General features: G+C 36.8%; 1 protein-coding gene across 1 annotated transcript; it reads left to right on the forward strand.

Moving 5' to 3' along the window:
- The first annotated feature begins 239 nt into the window (after positions 1 to 239).
- On the forward strand, positions 240 to 25,609 carry LOC127413502 (putative palmitoyltransferase ZDHHC13). Its single transcript, XM_051650689.1, has 17 exons — positions 240 to 375; positions 1,118 to 1,320; positions 2,660 to 2,782; positions 2,929 to 3,006; positions 3,382 to 3,526; positions 5,691 to 5,755; positions 6,087 to 6,249; positions 9,672 to 9,797; positions 11,890 to 12,023; positions 17,831 to 17,931; positions 18,612 to 18,736; positions 20,210 to 20,272; positions 20,378 to 20,471; positions 20,556 to 20,639; positions 20,766 to 20,923; positions 21,755 to 21,852; positions 24,593 to 25,609. The coding sequence occupies exons 1-17, from the start codon at positions 352 to 354 to the stop codon at positions 24,735 to 24,737; spliced, it is 1,929 nt and encodes a 642-aa protein (XP_051506649.1). The 5' UTR covers positions 240 to 351; the 3' UTR covers positions 24,738 to 25,609.
- The last annotated feature ends 509 nt before the right edge of the window (positions 25,610 to 26,118 follow it).

The following is a 26,118-nucleotide window of genomic DNA, read 5'->3' on the forward strand; positions in this document are numbered from 1 at the left end:
TATTGAATTATATTCATTATATGCATTTCTCATGTTTCTCAAGTTATTTTCACAATAAACTTTCTCAAGGTTTCACAAACTGAACTGGAACATCATGTTGAACAGGTAAATGACATGTAAGATAAATTGATCCTGTGATAACCGACATTTCACGTGAGCTTCCTTCGTCGGGCGTGAACGCGCCAAATAAGGTAAACCTGAGCAACGTCATAGAAACAAACGTACCAATCAGAGCGCTCGATTCGTCACTCGTATCCAGGAAGTGGAAGATGCACTTGAGTGGATGCACGACCGACTTCAGTTGATGATCAATTTTTCATGATCACTCACGGATAACCTCACACATAAGTGATGGACTGGAACGAAAGAGACGCCGTAAGTGGGGGAAAAAAATATTTATATTCTAGTTTCGTCGGATTGATCAGTGTAAACAGACACGTGAAGCTAACTTAGCCTATAATGCTAACTGATCACATTTGTGTTTGTGTGTGTGTCTAAGTCGAGCTGAACGGTCAGTCATTCCAGATACACAAGATATTCTGACAAATCGATTAGTAAAAAGATTTAGAGACGAGCTAAGTCACATTGTAATATGAAGCAGATGTTATTATGATTGTAAGACTTGTTAGACTGGTAATCATTGGGGTTAATCCGCTATAATTGACCATAAAGTGGCTAATTATTGAACATGCTTATGGATTTACTGCAGTTTTTAGATCATAGGGGGGTTCTATTAACATGACCAATGAGCAAAACATGCTGCACCAGTCGGTGTTGACTACTGACAACATACTGTATATGAACTGATACAGCAGCAGTGCAGTAGCTTTGTTTCTGCCATGCACCGTAAACCCTCTAAAGTGTCAGCAGGGGCAATAGAGGGTACTAGATAATATGTTCACTTTTCCACTTCAGTATAGTACTGGAATAGTTTAATTGAACGAAAAGCAAGGACGTTTAAAGATAACAACTGATAATAAAAGAGAAATTGTCATTGTCAGAAGCCTAAGGGTTTGTAATGAATGTCTGGTTTAAAATAATCATATTTCATATAGTCAGTATCCTATCTTTGTGTTTGGGCAGTTAACTTTTAGATGGGTATTGTCATATTTTGTAGTGCCACTCCCATGGTCATATGGGTGACAGTTGTCATGAACATGGCACTGGCCACAGCCATGGGCATGGAGGTCCTGGATTTGGTGGTTTCATGCCCAGCTTCCATGGCCCAATCATTCCTGGACCTATTGATCCAACGCAACAGCCAAGGAAGTTTTCACACCCCGAGGACAGCAGCTCCTGGGACATCGTCAAGGCAACACAGTAAGATGAAATCGATGCAGTGGTATATAGTTTTATAATGAGAGGGGAATATTTAACTGGCCATGATGTTGTAAAGATACTTTTGAAATGGGTAGTTGACATGTCCTGCGATGTGACATGATTTGTTTCAATTATTATGCATGCAGCTTATGAGCTCATATTAATTGAGAGACCACATGGGACATTTGTACTTTTAAAAATGTATTTGCCACACTGCAGGACCATTTACAATGAACTAGTGTAGTCAAAATCTTGGATAAAAATTGTGGAAAAACACAAAAGAAATGGTAACAAGTTACAGGACCTAAGATATACACTTTCTCTTAAACATTCATGTACGTTTTAACCTAAAATGTTGATGATGAAAGACTTAAACTAGCCATGTATATTGGAGGTAGACCGATATATCGGTTTTACCAATTAATCGGTGCCGATAGTTACTTTTTAGAACTATCCATATCCATAGTTTATTTTTTTCCCTAATTTTTTTTTTATTCCTCATCAATTATAAGTATCTGGTAAATAAATACATATAGTCTTTTCATCTGGTGAAAATATAGGCAGTAAAAAGCATCATTTGGTAAATACTTGCATATAGAGCATCGTAAATTAGCCAAGTCTCTGTCATTTCAAAATAAGAGTCCCCGGTGTATTTCAGACTTTTTTAAAGCAGTGCACCAAATCTGAATTTTTCTAGTTATTATGGAGATTTTGGTTGTACAATTAACTGCTTTTTTTATTTTATTTTTTTATTTATTTTGGACTCTTGGAGCCTCAATGTATGTGCCCTTTATAGTAAGGAAAGACAACACATTTTTTTTATCATTCTATAAATTGATTTTTAAAAAAATTAGCGGCCTTTTCCACCACCTTAGTAAATGGTATTTTCAAAATCCACTATCGGTCGACCTCTAATGTATATGGTCACAGCTGTAGATTGTAAGGTATTTGTGTGAGTTATGACATTTCAGGCAATTTCACACTTCCTTTGTCAATCTATTCTGAGATCTAGCTGTAATGATGCTGAGCAGTGAGTAAAGAAATTGTGTAAACATAACATTGATATTTCCGGTGTAGAAGAGACAAAATGTTTGATATAGACAAGTTCAAATACAGCATTGCATGGTGCTTTTGTAATAGCTAGGTTTCCATTAACCCAAGCCTTAGTTTTGTTATTCATCTGTTGTCTCACTTGCACAAATAGGTTATTCTCATTGGAAAACACAGATCTCATGTTCATGCATGGAAACTTGAGTGTATGGGGCTGTACAAATATTTGGAAGTCAATTCTGATGCAAAAATAAACTAATCTATCCATTGTGGTGCTTTGAAATTGTAGGTATGGTGCTCTTGAGAGGTGTAAAGAGCTTATAGAGGCTGGCTATGACGTCAGACAACCTGATAAAGAGAATGTTACGCTGCTCCATTGGGCCGCAATCAATAATCGAGCAGATATCGTCAAGTAAGATGGGTTTCTTTTGTTAAATGGATTTTTCATGGACAAGTTCAAGACTATAAATTATGTTTAAGGTGTTATAAATGTAAAAGTTCATTAAATGTTTACATTTTTCTAATTTGTATTGTAATTTGTTCTGATTTTTGTCATAGATACTATATATCTAAAGGTGCCATCATAGACCAACTAGGTGGTGACCTCAATTCTACACCACTCCATTGGGCCATACGGTAAGTATCAGATAAATCCTTCATTTAAACAATGAGGTGAATTATGTCATATAAGGTACAATATGTTGGAAATGCTAAATTTGTTATAAAATGACCCAGATATAGACTAAAGCAATTGGCAAAAGCATGGAATGCAGTCTCAATATGATTAACTACTTAATCATGATTAATTTCTCACCCAATTACCAATTAAATGTGCTTTGTACAGTTTTTGTAAAAATAAAAAATACCATAACTTGCATCAGGTCAAAAAACAAAAAAAAACAAAACCTTGGTGTACTAGAAAATGCTGTATTCTGTTCTTAACTTGAAATGTTGAGATTTTGAATTCTGTTTTTATATCTCCTGACATTGTTCTCCCTTATCTCTGAACAGACAGGGTCATTTGTCTATGGTCATTCAGCTCATGCGTTATGGAGCTGACCCGTCATTAGCAGATGGAGAGGGGTATCGTGGCCTCCATTTGGCTGTGCTCTTTCAGCATATGCCCATCGCTGCTTACCTTATGGCCAAAGGACAGGTGCCACAAACATTGTCATTTTACAGGAATATTCTGTGTTCAATACAAGTTAAGCTCAATCGAAAGCATTTGTGTCATTATGTTGATTACCACAAAAATTAATTTTGACTTGTCGCTTCTTTCCTTAAAAAAAAGCGAAAATCTTGGTTAAAGCGAGGCGCTTACAATTAGGGCTGGGCGATCTTCATATCTTGATATAAAAATCCACGATATTGATGATAAGCTTTTATGTAATTTTCGACATTTAGCTTGTGTTCTACATCTAGACAATCGGGTGCAAAATGCAAGCAGGCTTTCTCAGACTGTATGAAGTTGCTAACGTTAGCTGCCTTGCGGTCACCGTGGTCCGGATGGAATCAGTCAATCTGGACCACGGTGACTGCAAGACTCACATCGTCTCTAGTGAGCAGTGTGACAAAACAACAGTGCTGTGTATACCATATCTGATTTTTCTGCGCTGTATTCTTGAATGTTTTTCTCTTGCACCAAACGCGCTTCATTTATGCCCTGTCCCGCACTGCACGTGTTGCCTCTTTTCCCAACATGTGAGTAGACATGAGGCACCGCATAAGATAACGTGGTTCCAGAGCGCTTTTTGACCAAAACGTTTTTTTTTCCTTCTAAATTTAGCTTTTTTTAATCCGCATGTTATGAGCCTTTAATAATAAACAAATAGATTTCTGTTCTGATTTTTTGAAATTAATCAGATGTCATCATCTCTGGCATGGATGACAAGGAAATACAATAAAATATCTAGTTTGTAGTCTAGTCTTTCTCACTTTAAAGAAAATATAAAAACGGTCCATTCAGACTTTTACATTTTCTAAATTTTCTCTCAGGGGATACCCCTGATCCCCTATACAGTATCATTCCTCAGTCACAAGGGCTTCTATGCCCTCATACTTGGGTATCTGAATGTAACGAAATATAAAAATAATTTGAATGTAAAAATGATATGCTATCATTATGCTTAAAAATGAACAGATGATGTGTTAACATTCATATCCAACTGCACTTAATTGATAAACTCTATAAATGTTTTAATATTTTGGTAGAAGTTTCCTCAGACACCACTGCTTTGGCTGTCTCTGAGCCTCCAATGCAGTTTTGTATAGACTATTTTGACTGTTTAGGATTTTTTTTCTTCTTTTCCTCTGCCAACTTGGAAATTCATATATCGTGGTAAATATCGATATTGAACGATATGAAAAAGAATATTGTGATAATATTTTTGGCCATATCGCCCAGCACTACTTACAATGGAAGTGAATGGGGCCAATTTGTAAACATTAAAATGCTCACTGTTTCAAAAGTATAGCCACAAGCCATTAACAATAAGCATGTTAACATGATTTTAGTGTGAAAAAAATCACTTACTAACATCTTCTGTGTAAAGAAGTTTTAAATTCTACAACTGTGTTGCCATGACAGCATAAACACCGGAACATAGGGTCCTGGGTAGCTCAGTGGTAAAGACGCTGGCTACCACCCCTGGAGTTCGCTAGTTCGAATCCCAGGGCGTGCTGAGTGACTCCAGCCAGGTCTCCTAAGCAACCAAAATGGCCCGGTTGCTAGGGAGGGTAGATTCACATGGGCTAACCTCCTCGTGATCACTATAATGTGGTTTGTTCTCGGTGGGGCGCGTGGTGAGTTGAGTGTGGTTGCCACGGTGGATGGCGTGAAGCCTCCACACACTCTATGTCTCCGTGGCAAAGCGCTCAACAAGCCACATGATAAGATGCGCGGGTTGAAGATCTCAGATGCGGAGACAACTGGGATTCGTCCTCCGCCACCCGGATTGAGGCGAATCACTACGTGACCACGAGGACTTAAAAGCACATTGGGAATCACACTCGTGGTGTTCCAAATCTGATTGAATTGCTTTCTTCTGTGAAACACAAAAGGAGATGTTATCAGAATGAAAGCCTCTTTAATCTTTTTACCATACGATGAAAGTGAATGGTGACTGAAGCTGATAACATCTCCTTTTTTGTTCCACGGAAGAGAGAAAGTCAAACAGGTTTGGAACAACATGACTGAGTGAATGATGACAGAATTAAAATTTCTGGGAGAACTATCCCCTAGATACTTGCATGGTTAACAATGAAAATGTGAAAAACGCTTTCTTGTATTGAATCCACTTGTTGTTTTGACATTGTTTTAGGAAGTGGATTACCCAGACATAAATGGACAGACTTCATTGATGTTGGCAGCACAAAAAATCATTGGGTAAATCTTCTGATTGACTCAGTAGACTTCATATAATAAATAATTAGCCATAATAAATGATAACATTGTGCATATCGTTCAGCCTATGCAGGTCATTGTCATTTAATAATTTCAGTGATTGATTTTAAGGAAATTTTTGATTACTTTTGTACAATAAACAATTTTAGTACTTTGTTGGGTAGCCACTCAATCTGGGTCCTGAAGTAAACGGATTGAGAATCACTAGTATAATAGATGCAGCTTGAAGTGTTTTTATCTCGAGAGCTGTGGTTTTCCTTCCGTGATGTTTCTCTCTTTTCACACTTTGTCCCTGTGGTTTTCTTTAATACAGACCTGAACCCACAAACTTCTTGCTGAAGTGCAACGCTTCAGTGAATGCTGTTGATAAAGTGAACAGAAACTCCCCTTTACACTGTGCTGTGCTGGCTGGCAATGTAGATTCAGCCAACATCCTGTTGGAGGCTGGAGCCAGTGTGGACCTGGAAAATGCCAATGTAAGTGTACACTGATGGGAATGAATCATTTGTGTTGATGTGATTAAGAATAGCACTAGAGAGAAACTAGGCATGATAAAATTCCAACCCAGATTTTAGAAGTGTCTGGGTGGTCAAAAGCAACATTACAGTTTGAATTATTATCGGTAATAATGCATTCAAAGCTGAAGTGTGTAATTTATGCACCACTGAACAGAATTGCAAAAATCTCATTGTTTTCAAACAGTTTTTTGAGAACGCCCCCTGTCTGCTGTTGAACGAAGAAACAGATATTCCCACCCCCAACTGATGCCATTGGCTGAGTCAGTGTTGTTGTGTCGCGCTGGATGGGCCTCTCAAAACAGACATTTTTATTAGTGTTTACAGTTTGAGAAAATGAGCCTACGAATGGCTTACTTAAGTTGTCTCTGCTTATTAGGCTGTGATAGGAGAGTATTTTAACACTGAAGAAGTGATACTTTTCAGCTTTAACTTCCATAATGTGACTTATTTCCAATTGAAACAAAATTTTTAGCTGGAAATAATGTAGGGCGGGACTTGTTTTTTTTATACCTTAAATTGTGTAGCTTGTTGAGGAGAGGTGTGCTATTTCTTTTCTAAGCGATTGGTCTTACGATTTTAATTTGGCAGACGATAAAACGGCATAAAAAGTCCCATAGACTTGCATTGAAGGAGGGACCTGTGCCATATCTAGGAACCAGAATATTATGGGGTGGGCTCTTTTGACTTGGGCATGTAGGCAACCACCTAGAACACCTGATCAGCAACCTAGCAATGCCCAAGCAACCACCCAGAACACCCTAATAACCACCTAGCAACTTCCCAGAACACCCTAACAACAGCCTATTAACCACCTTGCAACACACTAGTACATAACTGATAATCAGAAGGTTGCTGGTTCAATCCCCAAAGCCATCACCATTGTGTCCTTGAGCAAGGCACTTAACTCCAGTTTGCTCCAGGGGGATTGTCCCTGTAATAAGTGCACTGTAAGTCGCTTTGGATAAAAGCGTCTGATAAGAGATAAGAGTTTTACACTAGGAATGTGCATGGTAACCGTTTGTAATATTCGGTTAACCACAATGATTCACGAATAGTTATTTGGTTATTTTGGTGAGTGGGGTATCAATGGATATGAGTCAAACGATACTCAAAATAGCAGGAAATAAAGTGCACATTTAGCCATGAGCCTAAATAGCACAATACATAGATCTTCAAATCTATGAAAGTCATAAAAAATAATCAAACAGTCATGGAAATCTAATGGAAAATACGTAATTTATTGCTAAACCTCATATGTGCTCTGCCCAGGGAGGTTCACATTTTCGTGAGGCATTGAACACTAGTATTGTTATGTACGTGGAGTTACAGTGCTGCGGGTTATTAGCCTCTTTGGGATGCTTTGGTTTTTAAATGTTTAGCAGTTAACTTGTGGATTATTGTCTGCACACCAGAGCTAAAAAAAAAAAAAAAAACATCAACTTGCCGTTTATCAAGCGCTGAAACTTTGCCAGGTGAAACAATCTGGAATCATGTGTAACACTGTAACAGTCACATTGACCCTGTTTCCACCTTTTATTAAGATGCGTTTTCGGTGATCCGATCACAAGTGTTCGGCCGAGACGCATTGCTGTTTCCACCTGGTATTACCATACATCTCAAATGTGACTCCTGTGAGCACTTGTGTTCGGATTTCGAGGGGAGGGTCTCTGATTTCATGATGACATAGATCAATCACAATCTCAGTGTGTTACTGCAAGATAATAAACTGCAAAAAAGTCATGAAAGACAAAGAAAGCAAAAAAAAAAAGAAAAAGCACAATTTCCCCAAGATGCAGCTGAAAGTTGATCAAAGCACAAACGCAATATTTCAAGCAGAATTCTCTGTTATTTGAGTAGAGTACCTGTATTAACCAGAGCTTCAGATATGTGTGCTCATCATGGGTGTGTCTTAGACACACTGAAGAAAATCTGTCCGAATACATATACAGGTGCATCTCAATAAATTAGAATGTCGTGGAAAAGTTCATTTATTTCAGTAATTCAACTCAAATTGTGAAACTTGTGTATTAAATAAATTCAATGCACACAGACTGAAGTAGTTTAAGTCTTTGGTTCTTTTAATTGTGATGATATTCGGACGATTATTTCGTTTTAAAAAAACTTAACGTAACCGGTAAAGTTTATACTCTTGTTCTAGTACAGCGGTGTATTGACAGGTGAGTGGATGCACTTCGCTGCTGTCCAGGATTCATTCAGGATGGATTGCGTTTCACACCTCAAATGCAATGTGGTCACATGCGATTTTGACTCCATATGTGTTTTTTGTGATCTGATCACAGAATGCTTTAGGACCCGCTTTACACCTGTGTTTAGAGATGACCACGGGTTGATGAGGCGATAATCTTAAATGGAGGTGATCATCTGTGTTTATTAAAATGTTTATGATTAACATTTGTAGGATAAGATCGCTTTTTAATATTTTGGCCAAACCATCTTGCAATTGAATCACAGGGATAACGTGAGTGACTTGTAGATCTCGAGCGACTGGTAGATTGCAAGCGACCGGTTGGGCACTGCTGTGATATAACTCTCCTAAAGTTTACCTCAGAAATTCCTTTCTCACTCAGAGTGCTTGTGCCGGTTGATAGCTATGCGTGCTGTCATAGCAACCATGATACATTATGTTTCCATTTGTCCTATGAAGGCCTTCTTGTTTCAGCTAAGCTAATTGTAAGTTGAGGACGCTCTGTGTACTGCATTTACATAGAGCAAATGCATGCAAAAACATTTGTGAACAGCCCCTAACTCACCCTATACTTGGAAAAACTGTCCTGAGCCTGGCCTTAACCCGACAGTTTGACAGTTCAGGTACCGTCGGGCTCCGATCAGGTTGAAGAACTTTATTGCTTGTGTAGAATAACCGAATAGTGATTTTGGTATTCGAATACAGTCGAACAGTTAACTGAATATCGACTATGCGTGCACATCTCTATTTTACACATGCAAACACCACTCACGTTTTCTTTAGAAAATTTAGAAACTTTGTTGGATAATATTCATTTTCCCTGCCTGCATTGCCTTGGTTACATCAGCAGAAAAGGTAACTCGTTTCAAAACTGGAGAATGTTATCACATTTTCAGATTAATTGTGACCAATAACTGTTCATTCCTTTCTGAAAGTACTCTGCAAATTCATTCCATGTAGACATTAAATGGCTCATTACATGCTATTACAGTTCCACTCACTAAATCCAAAGCTTTAATGGTGATATTTGGCCCAGCAGAACAAAAGAGCATTGTTTCCCCATAGCTGTCAAACTGGTCCTAGAGCGATGTGCTCAGGTCATACTCAGACATTCATGTATGTTGAGTGTTACCTTGTCTCTGGATTTTTGCTGACATTTTTTTGTTATTTTCAGGGTCACACTCCCATCGACCTTGCGCACCAGGTGCACAGCCCTCTGCTCATTCACATGCTCAACGTAGTGAAGACCGAAAGAATCAGAGCCAACTCCGCATGTCTGAAAGTGCTCAATAAATATAAGGTATTCACGCTTGGACGAGCTTACACCAACAAGTTCAACTTGATGCCTGGCTCAGTATTACCAAAGTACATATTTAAAATCCGATTATTCCAATATCAAGTTTAAATACACACACACACACATACATTTAAAAAAAATCTCATTTTTATTTTATGACCTTCATTATATACTTTGTATCTAGAGTATTTTTCTAATTAACTTTTTTGTATTTATTTGAATAATGTGTTTGTGTATATTCCGGTCTAAGTAGATTCATTACCAGTCACTGTAAATTACTTTGAATGAAATAAAAATACTTTTTGGTAAAATTTTGAATATGTTTAGAATAACATACTACTATACTACTCCTATTTCTTCATCATGTAATATGTATACTGTACACAATATGCAGATTATCTGAATGAATGCAGTGTGCTTGACTTGAACCTCCATTTTCAGTTTGGAATGAATGAGCCGATCAGCCACAGTTTTTAACATCTGTTACTTGACACATTTAAATTGGAATTCAAATATTTTTTCAGAGATGATACTGTAACTACGCTGTTAGCTAAATTAAGCATGCAAAGTGAAGTCATCACGTTGTCAAAAAATACAATTTGAAACTTTGCAGAATCCGCACTTGTTCACATACACATACTGCTTTCAAAAATAGTAGGCAGTATACTGTATATACTGCACAGTGTTCATCAGGGTAGGGTTGCACCAGCTGTGCGTAAGGTCTCACTTAAGTTGAGATGTAAAGTTCATGCTAAGGGCTTGGTAACTACTAGTTAGTTTGTAACTAAGTCAGTGCTTAATTTGGTTGCACCACCTGTTCTTAAGGCAAGACTTAACTAGTAGTTCATAAGCTCTCTGTAAAGTAATGCGTAGTCGCATAATATGACATTTACCTGTATTTATCCAGTAAGCAGCCTTGAAATTTGTACACAGAGGTGTTAAACAGCCGTGAATTTCACTTTGAACTTGTTTAAACCTTGTTTGCTCACATTACTGTTAGCTGTAATAAATTATATCTCCATTGAAATATGATACATAATAAAACAAGATTTAATTAATGGTATATTTAGCCTATGTATATAACAATATTCAATAGCTGTATATAAAATTAATAAGGGATGATAAATAAATACTAATACAACAGGCTGGAAAAATAGACATTTATTCATTTTAATATCTATTTAGTATATGCTGAAACTTGACACCTTGAGGCATACACAGGAAAGTGCACCGTTAGATCGGTTTCATGCTGAAGAGGTAAGGTTTTTACATAATGTTTTCTCCCGTAAATGTAAATTAGTGTAAATGCCAACTTCATCATATATGTCGAAAGGACTGAAGCCTGTCAACCAAAACATGAGCTCATTGATGTCATTAAATGAGTCTGCTTTTTTATTCCATCCATTACTCCTAGTCAGAGGCTTCCGTAAATATTTAGTTTATACATAGGGTTACCTAACTAATCCTACCTAAGTTTAATGGTGCAATGCTCACATATTATGTAGTGCATAAATTGTGAATTAGTGTCCATTTATGCCAAGTTTTAATTTACGTATAGCTGGTGCAACCGGCCCCTGATGCACAGGTAAATGTTTAAACCTGCTGGGCATTACTGCCTGCCTACGGGGTCATCAGCCAGGAGCCACCTATCACGGATGTTTCGCCCCATTAATCCCGTAACATCAGTTGTCGCATCTCATACGATTCCCATTTTTTTATGGCTTGGATTTAAATCAGTTACTCCAAAGTTCCATGCAAACACTCTTAACACACACACCGCTTTCACAAACCTTATTAAGAAAGATGTGAGTTAGATACTTGAAATCCCAGGGCTGCATTTAACCTTGAATTAAGCTTTCAGAAACAACAGCAGGCAATTTCACATTCACATAATGTGTGTTTGTCCCTGGAGAATTCTCCATTTTTATAGACTTTTATGAAACAAGAAAGTAACATTCCACTTATTCTTTGACCCACATTCCTCCTCCACTGTAACCCTGGTTTTAGACTTTCATTGCAGTTGAAAAGACTTCATTATTCAGAGGATGAATGTGTTATAAAGTGTGTTGATATTATGAGTGTTTGTTTGTTTCAGGTCTATCTACAGTGTCTAATTAGTGTTGTTGTGGTCGGTGCCATCGGTGCCATATTGGACATGAAGACAGAGTCTTGGTTACTGAAGGGAGTGTTACTCGCTTGTATTATGGCCGTGATCAACCTCACTTCAAGGTCAGCAAATATGCTAACTAACACACACACTTTACCCTGAACAGAAGGATTCCTGATTGTTGACTTCAATTGTTCTGCATATAAATGTTCTGTTGCAACCAAAGATATGAACCCACTTTATATTACATGTCTTTAACTACTATGTACTTAAGCATTTGATACGATGTACCATTTATGTACATACGTGTTGTTGCATAGTACTTGCATTTAAATTACCTGCATTTAATTACATCTGTAGTTACACTGTTTACCTTACCCCTAATCCTAAACCTAACCCTAGCCCAACCCTAATCTAAACCCTACTCCTAAACCCACCCGTACTTCAACCTCGGTAGCAGCAAATGTGATTTGTTTGCAGAATTTTGCAGGAAAACATTTAGTTAAACAATATGTACATAGTATTGTATGTATTTTAATGTTAGTACATAGTAGTTAAAGGGGTGATGAAGTGCTATTTTTTAAAATTGTATTATCTTCCCTGTGGCCAATGATAATGTTATACAAGTTTTTTGCACCAAAACAGTCACAATTTAGTTGTATATGATCATTTTCCACCCTGTTTTTGACCCTCTGTCTTAAATGCTCAGTTTTGGCCTAAGCGCCTCTTTAAAACTTTAACGAAAACAACCACTGTTACGATTGGCTAACACCATGCAGTCGCTCAAATTCAGCAAACTCAATCGGTAGAGAATGAACAAGCCCCTCAACATTACAAGTGTTTTTAACTGCTCCATTCTTCAATAACAGTCCCTCTCTCACTCTTGGCACGCGCAGGAAAATGTCCTCTCGCTAGACAAGTGAACTCAGCAAAGTAGTAATGAAATCACTTCGGTGGTGCGGGAATCGGCTTTCCAAACGTTTGAAAGTCCCTATGGATGTTTTCACATTTGAGTCTTCTTTAAATCTGTGCATGCTTGTACGTTATTTTTCCGCTGAGCGGGCTTTTTCAAGCGCAGGATAGCCGCCTCAGGTGAGTCAAGTCCCGTCTTTCACCGGGACCATGTCGACAGGTTAATTTTGCTCATCCAAAAAATTATGCTTTTGAGTAAGTAGCCTAGAGAATAACTGTTTTAGGCTAGGTATGCCATTTTTTAATCTGCTGATTAAGAAGGCTATTTTCAACAAGGAGCCGACTGCTGAACGGGTTAAACTATCTTTTATTCTTTGTGCACGTCATGTTTAGAATACATTAGGTTTATTGTAGGCTACATCACAGGCCTATTTTTTTCTATCCTATAGCAATTTTTTTTTTTTTTTTTTTTTACTGTTACTGGTTGACATTCTTTACAGAACAGCTGTCATATTAGATCAATGGCTAATGCACGATCGCACGTCGTGAAATACGTGCAACTTTTCAGCGCATTTTTTCTCTCTCATAGGTTTGGCTTAGTCTACCTGTTAATTAATTTCAAAAATGTCCTGACTGTTTTAATATGTTAAGTAACATTTACTTGGTGATTTCCGTTTAGAACAGGCTTTTAATGGTTGTTCCATTGATCCTGCACTATTCATTCAATTGTTTTCAATAAATATACCTGTTAATTATTCACTCACGTTGATTCAGTGAATGCGTGTCATGTTCTATAGTTAATGTACAATGATCATAATTCAAGGCGAGCACGTCGCAGATAAATGCCCCTTTTCTGTGGAATTTTGCATCGGATTTGGAATAGATTAAGTATTTTAAATGGGTCGCATAAACAATTTTTTTTTTTTTTTACTGTTTTCTGAAGGTTGGTTTCTCTTTAGACCAGTCAACTAGTCGGTTACAAAACTTCCGTTTAAATGAGTCAAATTAGTCGTAGCACACATCCCTACTGGAAACACATAGAAACGGTCAAAGACATCCATCTAGTTCATGTGTAAATGTATAAATACAAATGAGCAATGTTTCATTACATCATGAACAGACTGATTTCAAAATGAGACGTTTCAGCAGGGTGGCAACTATAAATTTTCTTTTTAGACTGGGGAGGAAGTTGAGTTCTGAAATTTGCAATATGTTTTTAATAGTACAGTTACCTCTTATATTTCTAAATATCAAGGAAAATTTTATTTCATGACCCCTTTAAAGAAACCTAATATAAAGTGGGACTAAATCTTTTTATTCACTCAAAATATTACTATGTCACAGTATATGAAATAACTGATTAAAGATTCTAAACTGGGGTTCACAAACCCAAAGGGATGCAAGGGAGTCCGTAGAAAATTTGAGAGAGAAAAAAAAAACTAATTTTTAAATACATTAAAATTAGGAAGGGAAATTTATCATGTTAATTTCTGCGATTAATAGTAGACTGTTTAACACGTTAAAATTAACGCAATTACTGCCGTATCCATTTTTTCTAAAACTTCACTAATGTTTTCCCCCACATCCTGTGGCTAAAATTGGCATAAATTAATTTCCAGAGACTACACACTCAACTCCACATCCTAGGACAGGAACTGATTGTGTGGAGCAGTGTATGCTTATTATGTGCGATGCATGTCCAGGGCATACTGTAATAAATGCAGTATTGGATTTACTGTACGTAGAATGGAGACTTCACCCGCAAGTGGTGAGCCAGGTGTAGGAGAGATATGGGCAAGCTGCCATACTGTATCTCTTCGCATCGCCCGAAAACACACTCTCAATGTCATCTGAACCAGTTTTAGAAGCGAAACCGAATGAGAGAGACCCAGCGTGTGTGTGATAGAGCCTGAATGGCAGCCAGAGAAAATGATAGTTTTGGGATTTTAAACTTCAGCAAATTAAACTTTAAACTTAGTTTTGCATCTGTATGTATAGTGTCTAATAATGCATTGGCAATGAACTATTGAGTTTATCTTGCCATTAAAGCTTGATATGAATTGAATATGCCCATTTAATCCTATTAGTAAAAATGTCCACTGGAAAACTAAAAAGGATTTAGCCAATCCTTTAATTACAGCATGTTCACTTATTTTAATGCATGTATACATATATTTGTATCAGTGATTTATACATGTAAAAATTTGTCTATTTTAACTCTATCTGCAAAAAACTGAACATGTACATATTTAAATAATTAAAATAAATGATGATTCTTGCAAGTTCTTTGAGACAGAGTATATAGTAAAGATATTTATGATTATTTTTTTAATGTTTGTTTTAGGGTGCTTTCACACTAGCACTTTCGGTGCGTACCTGAGTTTGAATGACGTCAAAGTTCGGTTCATTTGTAGGGTGTGAACGCTGTTTTCCGAACTCAGGTGCGCACCTGCGCACCGCACCCGAATCCACTTGGAAAGGTGGTCTGGGGTATGGTTCATGTGAACTCCGGTGCGGTTCACTGCAAATATGAATGCAATTGTACTAAATCAGGGAAGTGAACCCTTATTGATGACGTATAATTCACGTCTTTGCAGGCTCCCGATCGCAATTATTATGGTTTAATTAATTTCTCATACCAGCTTGTGTCCAAATAAATCACCTTCAGAGAGCAGCTCACATTCTTCACTCTTGCAACGCATCCGCTGGCTCACGGCAGACAAACGCTAATATTCTTCACATCATTGCACATTCAATGCATCCGTGGCAGACAAACATAACTGTTGTTTTGCGCATGTAAAGTTTTGGTGGTAAATCCAAAGAGATGAATACTTCAATAACACAGCGAAGCTGATGTCTTCTTGAGTTGTTGACTAGTTACAGTAGTAAACAGCTGCCACTTGTACTTACGTTGATGACGTAATCGGACCACAGTTCGGACCCAAAAAATATGATGTGAGCAGAGACCAGCAGGGGGAGGGGGGAGGAAATGAACACTTGTTCGGTCCAAGCAATTGAACCAAGTGGGAAAGCACTCTTAATGTACCGCTTAATATATAGCTACCTGGATTAGAAACTTGTTCATACAAAAGCCCTATTTGGACAGGATTAGTTTTACATGTGGACGTGGGGTCATGTAATTACCAGAGCTTCTCAGTAATTTTTATTCTGTGCGAAACGGTCATATCAGTTATTTTTCAGGACTTTTTATGGACTGTGCATTTCAGTGCTGGTGTTGTATCAAATTGTGTTCCCCATCGGAATCTGTTTCCCCCAGCCCCGATAGGGTATGGGGTTGTGGTTAGGGTAGTGTAGGGTAAGGTAGGGTAGGGAAGGGTTAGGCTTAGGTTTGTGCATGGGGGAACGCATTCTGACAGCAGAGAATGTTACCATCAGATACTTTTCCCCCCATACAGATCTGCTGGGGGGGAAACAGATCCCGACGGGGAAACAGAGTTGGACACAACACCGGTAAAAATTGCAGCATGTTTTACGTACTATAAAACGTCCTGTAAAAACAACCCCTAGTAATATTAATCCCGTGTGAATTGACATGTTGGTAAAAAGCCTGTAAATCGGCCCTTTAAATATCGCAGTCTCTTAAGTTGTCCGAGTGTCTGAAGTGGATGTTTGGTCAAGAGAAGACGCCAGAAAATGTAAGACTCGCTTCACAATTTCAGATAATGCTGTTTGTTGCATTTGGACTGATGCATGTTTTTCTCAAGCTTTTTATGCTGTACTCCTTTTCTACTCTTATTTAGCTACGTAAAAGAGAGAGAAATTAGCAGTTTTGTTGAGCCCTGCATTTTGGAACATACAGTGTATTCCGAAGGGACAAATCCAATTACATAATGCGAAGGGATTGTCCATATTTTTAATTTTCAAAAGTGTAATATAGGATTACAGGCTCACTATGTCACCAGGTATGTTGTATTTAGCCAGATATTCCAATCAATTTCTAATAATAACAGATATGATCATGGTTAATATTTCCTACATAATTAATCAGCACAGCTATACATTTTCTGATTGGTCAGTTACATCTGAAGGGCAGTGTGTAAATGCAATAAACACATGCATCTCTGCTATTTATACAGACATTGTTTATCCAGTGCAAATCAATGGTAAACATTACAGACGTCCACAGCAATAATTACTTTACAGACATATGTCCTGTAAAACTAATCCCGTCCAAATAGGGCTAAATTCTATGACAAAACAACACAGACAGGCACTATAAAATGTTCACAGCTTTTTTTGACACCAAAACTATTCAAACCAAATACAATGCTGAGTTTTCATAATTGTCTGAAAATGTTTGAACAACTGAATTAATCTTTCAGCCACCAAATAATAAACAACAGATCATGGCAGTATGTTTTTTTTTTTTTTTTTTTTCTTTCATAATTTTTATTTTTATTAAAATGTATTTATTTATTAAATTTATTAAAATTTATTTTTTAATTTTATTAATTTATTAAAATTTATTTTTATTTTATGTTCATAGACACGCAATGTTTTGTTTTAAAGGCTTGTTGTGCATGTTTTTCATACCACAATTTTGCATTTAGTATAAATAGGCCTTATCAATTAATTTGGTGCCTAAACACAAAACACCCTAGCAACCCACTAGAAAGAATACCTTAACAATTGCAAAGCAACACCCTAGGCAAGCATTTCTGTAAAATAAAAAATCTAGTTTAATGTTCATCAGAGATTTTATTTGAGATAGTAATTTTATTTCTGAAATCTGGTGATTTAATTTTCTTTGGGTACGTCTGTTGAATGCAAACATTTTAACTGGGCAACTAATTGAGTTTGCAGTGACCTTGATTTTTTTACCTCCACAAGAGGGCACTGTAAGCGCAGAAAAGAAGAACTGAGAGTGAGCTTTTAATTGTCTGTAGGGTAAAGTTCAGGTTGGCACAGAGTCCAGGGAAAATTTGGAAGATCTGTTATTTCCACTATGAGAAGTGCCATAACAAAGCTTTTCCATTTGTGTGGTTTGACTTTTCAGGCAGCTGGCGACTGTGGCAGTACAGTCCTTGATTCCCTCGACAAGTCTCATGGCGTCTGTCTTCTGGATGGTAGTCACCTGGGGCTTGTGGTTTTTGCCTGATATCCTTTTATAATACCCAGACACCACAATCTTGTATTCATGTCAGCCATGGCATATTCAACATGCAAAACATCTCGCAAACAAATACATTCATTTTACACGCATGTCTTCCTGATTACAAGACAATGCAGATTAATCCTAATGACAGAATAATTAAGGAAATGAGGGGCCGGGGGCAGGTTTAGTGCATTACAGGGGGTTGATGCTTTATGAAGTTAATTATCGCTAATTGTCGCCATTGTAACTTTACCTTCTGCTAAGATAAAATATTAATCTTGTAGATTTAGATATGATGAAATCATTTCCTCTTATGATGAATAAACAGGTTTATTCTGTACAGAATCACAAATATTCATGGCATTTTTGTGTATAAAAAGTGATTTAGTGATTTTTATATGTACATACACCAACTATGTCTTGTGTAAAGTTGGCATTACATTTTCTGAACGTGGGTCTCAAATATAGTATCTAATGTGAACTAGCAGAAACACAGTAAGTGCATGCATAACCACTACGTCACACTGATTTTTATATCAGTTTTGCTTTTATTTTGTTAAAAGAATTGGATCTCTACTCTTATCTCATTAATGAGAAAGAAAAGAGTCAAATTAATCCTATGAAGAAATGCAATTTATATCTGTTGGGTTTTCATAATGGCCTTAACATAAGTGCTGTTCACATGACCCCAGCGCTACAGTCCAGATGCTCTTCACAGTGAACATAACAGCTCTGCTCTATTATTACCTGCGCTCCTGTAGGACAGACCCTGGCATTGTCAGGGCAACTGAGGAGGAGAAGAAAAAGGTAATGACTGACATTGTCTGTGATTGGCTGCCGTTTTGCTACTGTCAGTTGATTGTAGTGAGATTCTTATTGGTTTGTTTGTTTGCTGTCACAGTTTTTTTGTGAGATTGTCACTTGTTTGTGTTAACAACAATTTGAATCTTTACTAAATTAAATTACAAATAACTAGGGCAAGGTGTCATAAAGATTATTACGATTTGTTTATACAAAATATTTTTACAGTTAGATTCTACATTTTTGAACAGTTTGTTTATTATGAGATGTGACAGTGGGGTTTCTGAATAAAAAACAATATGTAGTACTATGTCTAGGTCACTAATCAAATAAGCATATTTGTGACATTGACCATGTTAACTATATGTAAATTATAGCATTCATGTACATTTTTCTATTTAACTTCTCACTTAAATTGTTATACTGATAATATAATTTTAATGGGGGGAAAAGCAGTTGGAAAAATGCAAAATAGAAGCATTTGCATAAGTGGACTCAGATTTTTGAAACCCCACTGTATATGTAGGGTAGACATTAAAGGGATAATTCTCCCAAAAAATGAAAATTCTCTCATCATTTATTCACCCTCATGCCATCCCAGATGTGAATGACATTTTTTTCTTCTTCTGCTGAACACAAAGATTTTTAGAAGTATATTTTAGCTCTGTAGGTCCTTACAATGCAAGTGAATGGGTACCAAAACTTTGAAGTTCCAAAATGCCCATAAAGGCAGCGTACAAGTAATCCATAAGACTCCAGTTGTTAAATCCATACCTTCAGAAGTGATATGATAAGTGTGGGTGAGTAACAGATCAAAGTCCTTTTTTACTATAAATTATCCTCCCTCACCAGTAAGTGGCGATATGCACAAAAAATGCAAATCGCCAAAAACAAAAGAAGAAGAATGTGAAAATAAAAGTAGAGATTGATCTGTTTCTTACCCACAATTATCATATCGCCGAAGTCATATGGATTACTTTTATGCTGACTTTATGTGGTTTAGGAGCTTCAAAATGTTGGTATCCATTCACTTGCATTGTGAAGATCATAAGAGTTGAAATATTCATCTAAAATAATTGTTTGTGTTCAGCAGAAGAAAGAAGGTGATACACATCTGGGATGGTATGAGAGTAAATTAGCTAATTTTCATTTACTCACCTATCCCTTTAGTATTGGTATTCTTGCTATTTCTATGTGTAACTGTTGAGATCAGTATGCTCTTATTGGTCTGAATTGCCAGAGCCTCTTTACATATATCCTTTTTATTTCACAGACACTTTCATCTAAAGTAACTTAAAAATTAGGAATAACACAATAGATTAATAATAAAGAATCCAGCAATATTAGCAGTGCCATAAAATCAAATCTCTATAGTAAACTGGAATAGAAAAAAGCAATGGTAATGATTGTTTGATTCCTGTTGGTGTATGTAGTGTACACTCTTTCCGTTCTCATACTGGTTTATTTGTGTCTTTGTAGAATATTGTGGTTTTGGCAGAGGCAGGTTGTTTGGATCCCCGGATATTTTGTACTTCATGTATGGTAAGTTATCTCAATGCTATAATATTAAAAAATTGTACTGTTTCTTAGAGGTTTGTCCCTCAAATCAGCATATTAGAACTGCTTTTTATAGTCTTTGTTTTGCAGATGAGGAAGCCAATGAGAGCCAGTCATTGCTTTGCCTGCAATTCCTGTGTCGCTAAACAAGATCACCACTCCATTTGGATCAATGGCTGCATAGGTAATGTGCACAAGCTGCGAGTTGTTTGGCATGTGCCTATTTCTCCTCTCTTCACTTATCCCTCTTTCTTGTGTTTTCTCACAGGGGCCAGAAATCACCCGTTCTTTGTGCTGTTCTTGGTGGCTCTGAACTTCCACTGCATCTGGATGTTCTATGGCAGTATTATGTGTAAGTCACCAAAACATGTGTTAGCATATTAAAATTGATGTATTTACAATAATGTCTGGCATTTTTAGTCTGTCCAGAAGAAAATGTTAAATAAAAAATAAAGTGTGTGTGCGCATGTGTGTGTAGACTGGTCGAAACACTGCCCGCTACACTACTCTGAGGAGGGCGTATGGGGGACGTTAACCAATCTAATGGGATGCTCTCCCTGGGTGCTCTACATTTTCTGCTTTGCTTTCTTGAACACCTCCTGGGCCTCCATCCTACTTGTGTTGCAGCTCTGGCAGGTAAACCACAGCCCCTTCAATATGGGTTTAATTTGTAGTTACCTTAAAAGAATAGTTCACCCAAAAATGATAATTCTCTCATCATGTACTCTCCCTTATGCTGTCTCAAACTCGTAAAATTTTCTTTCTTCTGCGGAACACAAACATAGATTTTTTTTTGTTGTTGAAGGATATATGAGGGGGTTTGTCCATGGGGTCCAACACTTTCTAGATCCAAAAAAGACATAAAGATATCATAAAAGGAATCCATACGACTTGAGTGGTTTAATCCATGTCTTGTGAAGCAATACAATAGGTTTTGGGTGAGAAACGGGCCAAAATATAACTCATTTTTCCACTATAAATCTTGACATTTCCTTGGCTAATATTAGTTAAAGCTCGATTACACCTCCCCAAGCTTGACGCATGTGCAGAGTTCTTGACAGCGTGTATTTTTGAAACCTGGCATAGAAAAAGAGCATACGGTTTGAATTGAAATTCTTCCAATTGTGACCTAACCATACCAATACCAAAATTAGCCATTACTGATATTGTTACCATTGTATTTTGCATCCCTAGTTCTCAAAAACCCTCCTAGGAGAAAAACCTTACAGCAGCTTTGAATGATGAACAGATACAAATAATGTGTCTTACAATAAATAAAAAAAGTGTGAATAATGCACTTGACAGGAAGGCTTTAAACTCAATGACCTGAAGTGCTTCAGCAGGAGACAGAATTTCTTAAGGTGTTTTCATGTGGTTAAACACTGAAGAATATTCATGTGTGGATAAACACATTACATTAATTCAGACTAAACATACTTAAGATTTCTACTTTTTTTTCCCCCTCAGATTGCTTTTCTTGGTCTGACGACAGCCGAGAGAGCGAACCTTACGCACAGACAAAGGAAACTTCCTCAAGCCTCCTCTCTCAGACAAAACCCATTCAAGTAAGATAAAGAATATCTTAACTAGTTGAAACCAATGTAGGTTTACAACAATGCTCCTACAAAAAGAACTTAAAGCTTCACTCAGTAATTCCTTTATGTTGTGCTGACACCTTGTGGTGTAAATTCAGCGTCACGCAAAAGCAGAAATTCTTAGTTACCAGTTCCATTGTAGAAATGTCCTATTTGTTGTCAGCCATGATTTGTTTATTTTCTGCTTGTGAAAACATTCAATTCAAACATTCGCAACATGGCGGCACTCATAAATGTGTTCCCAGCACTATATGTACAATAATGAGGCTTTGTTTCTAAGACCGATATGACATGAGTCTTCATCTCATGTGAGTGTACATAATCTCTGTTTAAATTTGAGTAATTATCAAATTTAGATTTAGAGCTTTTTCCAGTGTTTGTGTTTGAGTAGTTGGAAATGTTCTAATTTATATTATGAAAAAGTGTTAGACTGTAGACCAGCATGCTCTCTTGTACATGTACACGTAATCAGCCTTCTACTTTGTTAATCACTTGCATATGCAACCAAATTTAGTACTATGCAACTAAAACATCTCTGTTATGAGCCACTTGATAGTAAATATTCAGATTTTACTTGCCAGAGATTGAGTTGTGTAGAGGCGAAGAAGAAATGTAGCATCGAGATCCTTTCACTGTGTTGTATCACAAGAGCACGGACTCTTAGGAAATGTACCTTATTTGGCTTCAGTGGGTTCTGAGTTGTTGTGGATTGCGGTGTCGCCATTGCTTCAGATGAGCCATGATATGCCATAGTTACATTTACCCTAACAAAAAATCTAAACTAGCTGCAAACTTGCAGCAAATTTGCCGCTCATTATTTTCACATGCTAATGAGCTTTTGATTCGCTGCAAATGTTTGCCAGAAGTTTGCAGCTCTTCGCCGGTAGTGGTGAACTTCTGGAAAACCTTTGGCAACAATAGACAATTTGCCGTAAGTTTGCCGCAAATTTGCCATGAACTTTGTTTTCGAAAGGGTACAGTACATTGCATTTAATTAACTCAGATTTTTCTTAAACCAGTGGTTCCCTGCTCTGTTCATGGAGGCCCCCTAACACTACACATTTGGGATATCTCACTAATCAAACACACCTGATTCAATTCATCCGCTCGTTAGTGGAGACTCCAAGACCTGAATTGGGTGTGTCAGAAAATGGAGATATACAAAATGTGCAGTGTTGGGGGTGCTCCAGGGACAGGGTTGGGAACCACTGGCTTAAACTTTTCCATGGACTGTTTTCACAGCATTCTCTGTTTTACAGCATGGCTACTAGGAGTCGACCGACGTGGTTTTTTTTCAGGGCCGATAACGATTATTAGCAATCCAGGAGACCGATAACCGATATTTGGGGCCGATATATATTTGCAGTAAAAATTTTAATTTCAAATCAACAGTCAAAAAGTCACCGAACTGGGCAAGAATGAGGACATTGTGGCCCAAAGACAACCAAAGTAGGGGACTATGGGGGATCTACTACCATTTGTATATACAGTATACAGTTGGGCTCAAAAGTTTGCATACCCTGGAAGAAATTGTGAAATTTTGGCATTGATTTTGAAAATATGACTGATCATGCAAAAAACTGTCTTTTATTTAAGGATAGTGATCACATGAAGCCATTTATTATCACATAGTTGTTTGGCTCCTTTTTAAATCATAATGATAACCGAAATCACCCAAATGTCCCTGTTCAAAAGTTTACATACCCTTGAATGTTTGGCCTTGTTACAGACACACAAGGTGACACACACAGGTTTAAATGGCAATTGAAGGTTAATTTCCCACACCTGTGGCTTTTTAAATTGCAATTAGTGTCTGTGTATAAATAGTCAATGAGTTTGTTAGCTCTCATGTGGATGCACTGAGCAGGCTAGATACTGAGCCATGGGGAGCAGAAAAGTACTGTCAAAAGACCTGCGTAACAAGGTAATGGAACTTTATAAATATGGAAAAGGATATAAAAAGATATCCAAAGCCTTGAAAATGCCAGTCAGTACTGTTCAATCACTTATTAAGAAGTGGAAAATTTGGGGATCTCAATTAATTCTTTTTCATTTTTAGGTTTCAGCCTTGTTAATATTTAGTTAAAATGTGTATTAAATTTCAAACAGTGACAACAGCTTGTATCATTATTATAAATGCAATTTCATTAGATCATATAAATTAACAGAATGTGAAATTTGTCAATTTTTGAAAAGTTAAAATGTGATTAAAATGATGAAAAGCGAAATCTAAAATAAAATATACACTCTTACATACTATAGCATAATAAGTCTTATGAATACTATATATACTGTATATATGAAGATGCACCCTTCCCAGTTTGCTTAATATCTTTTTCAGTTGCATTTTGCATACATGTCGACAAAAGTCGGGCAAGTAAAAACAAAAATGTACTAGCCGATGGCAATTCTTTCTCCAATGTGTCTGTAGAGACGTGGTAATCTCCGCTCAACTGTATTTTTTACATAATCAGTTTAGCTAAAACTGGAATTGCTGCATTTAAGTATAATGCTATCACCTCTCCCCAAAAGTTTCAAAGAAATACACAGGTCCTCAACTGTTGTTACAGTGGTTACACTTCTGAGGGCAAAACAATAGGTCATGCATTAGGTCGTTTTATAATGTCATGGTTCATTTACTGATAATAAATCTGAAAATGTATTTACAGTAGCTCTTCTGCCATAACATTCCTCTCTTTTTTCCTTGTAGTCTTGGAGTGGTGAGGAACTTGGTGAACTTCTTCCAGTGGCGATGCTGTGGTTTATGTAAGCCAGTGGTGCTAGACTGGACTCAGCAGTTTCCTATGGGTCATGGCAGAGAACATCCCATGTTCAGCGGTCTGGATGCTGTTTGACCCTTACTGTCCAGTCACCCACTCAAGGAGAGCAAACGTCTCCTTCAGGACACTTTGACCCAGCCACAGAGCCATTGATTTGAGTTTAATGCCTTTTAAATGATGGAAATGGAGAATTGACTGATGACTTGTCTTTTTTTGTTTTTTTTTTCAAGAACATCTACCTTTTATATTTGGCCGAAATATAGTATATATGTAATGTAAATTACGCTTATGAAGGTTAGATTTGCCTTACAACTTTTAAGTTATACAAGAGGATTAAAACATGTTTATATGTATACTGGTATATTTTTAACTGAAATATTTTTTATGGTACTTACACTATTGTAAAAGAGCTTTGAAAATCTGTGAATTAACTGCTACTAAAGCTCTACTAGAAATGGCTATTACACAAAAATGCTGAATTTAGTAGCTGATATGAAACTTCAGCTGAAAAACATATTTCCTGGACAAATTTTGAGAAACGTACATCTCTTTTCTACACCATGAATCAAGATACATTTAATATTACTTGAAACTTTAATGACCAGATGTATCTCCACACTCCAGAGCTACCAATACATTGATGCTATTAATTAATACATACCAGCTGTACAGAACAATTAAAATTGAATAATTTTGAGCTATTAGGATAACGATTTCCCACCATACCTATCCAGAGCAATCAGTAGGATTTTTTCAATATCAGTTTTTTATTTTATTTCTTAAGTCTTATAACCACTGTATAGTGCAAAACCGTGTGTGACTGCATCGACTGCAGTTCTCAAATACTATTCCTCATCTTTTCATTTATTAATTAATATTTCATCAAGGGAAATGTACTTTTCTTTAAACTGTTCCGTGATTTTAAATAAATCAGACTTCTTTTGTAATTTGATGGTCAGATTGATGTATATTTGGGTTTTTAAAAGTATATTCTAATTGGTTAGAGAGTTTTCACTTCGCTAACAATGACCAACGTGACAAAAAAATATTGTTTCTTTGCACACAGATTGTTTTCCACACAGAGTGGCTCTATAGAGAGCTCTATAGGGATGCATTGTTTCATTTACACATCTTGTTGCTGTGAAAATTTGCACTTTATTGTGTGTAGACTTTTAAGGCACAGTCACGTTTACTTTTGCACAGCGAAATTCCCATTCAGATGACTGTATATCGTCTGTGCCTTTAAACTATAGATTATTAATTATAATGTGCTTTTTATGTGCCAGTTTCTCAGTCCTATGAAGGCCAATGCAATTAAACGTGGCCTCAAACATCACCATATTCATGAATCCTGAATGGGCTAAAAACTGTTTACATTTACATTTGTAAAAGAATAGTTCACCCAAAAATTAAAAATCTCTCATTTAGTCACCCTCATGCCATCCCAGATGTGTGA

The sequence above is a fragment of the Myxocyprinus asiaticus genome, chromosome 2 (assembly GCF_019703515.2).
Source record: "Myxocyprinus asiaticus isolate MX2 ecotype Aquarium Trade chromosome 2, UBuf_Myxa_2, whole genome shotgun sequence".
Taxonomy (NCBI): Eukaryota; Metazoa; Chordata; class Actinopteri; order Cypriniformes; family Catostomidae; genus Myxocyprinus; species Myxocyprinus asiaticus.

Excerpts from the sequence above, each read along its gene's own strand:
- LOC127413502 (XM_051650689.1), top strand. The coding sequence starts at position 352 with ATGGACTGGAACGAAAGAGACGCC. Across the intron at positions 18,737-20,209 it reads CTGAGGAGGAGAAGAAAAAG|AATATTGTGGTTTTGGCAGA; the intron begins GTAATGACTGAC and ends GTGTCTTTGTAG. Across the intron at positions 20,472-20,555 it reads TTGGATCAATGGCTGCATAG|GGGCCAGAAATCACCCGTTC; the intron begins GTAATGTGCACA and ends GTTTTCTCACAG.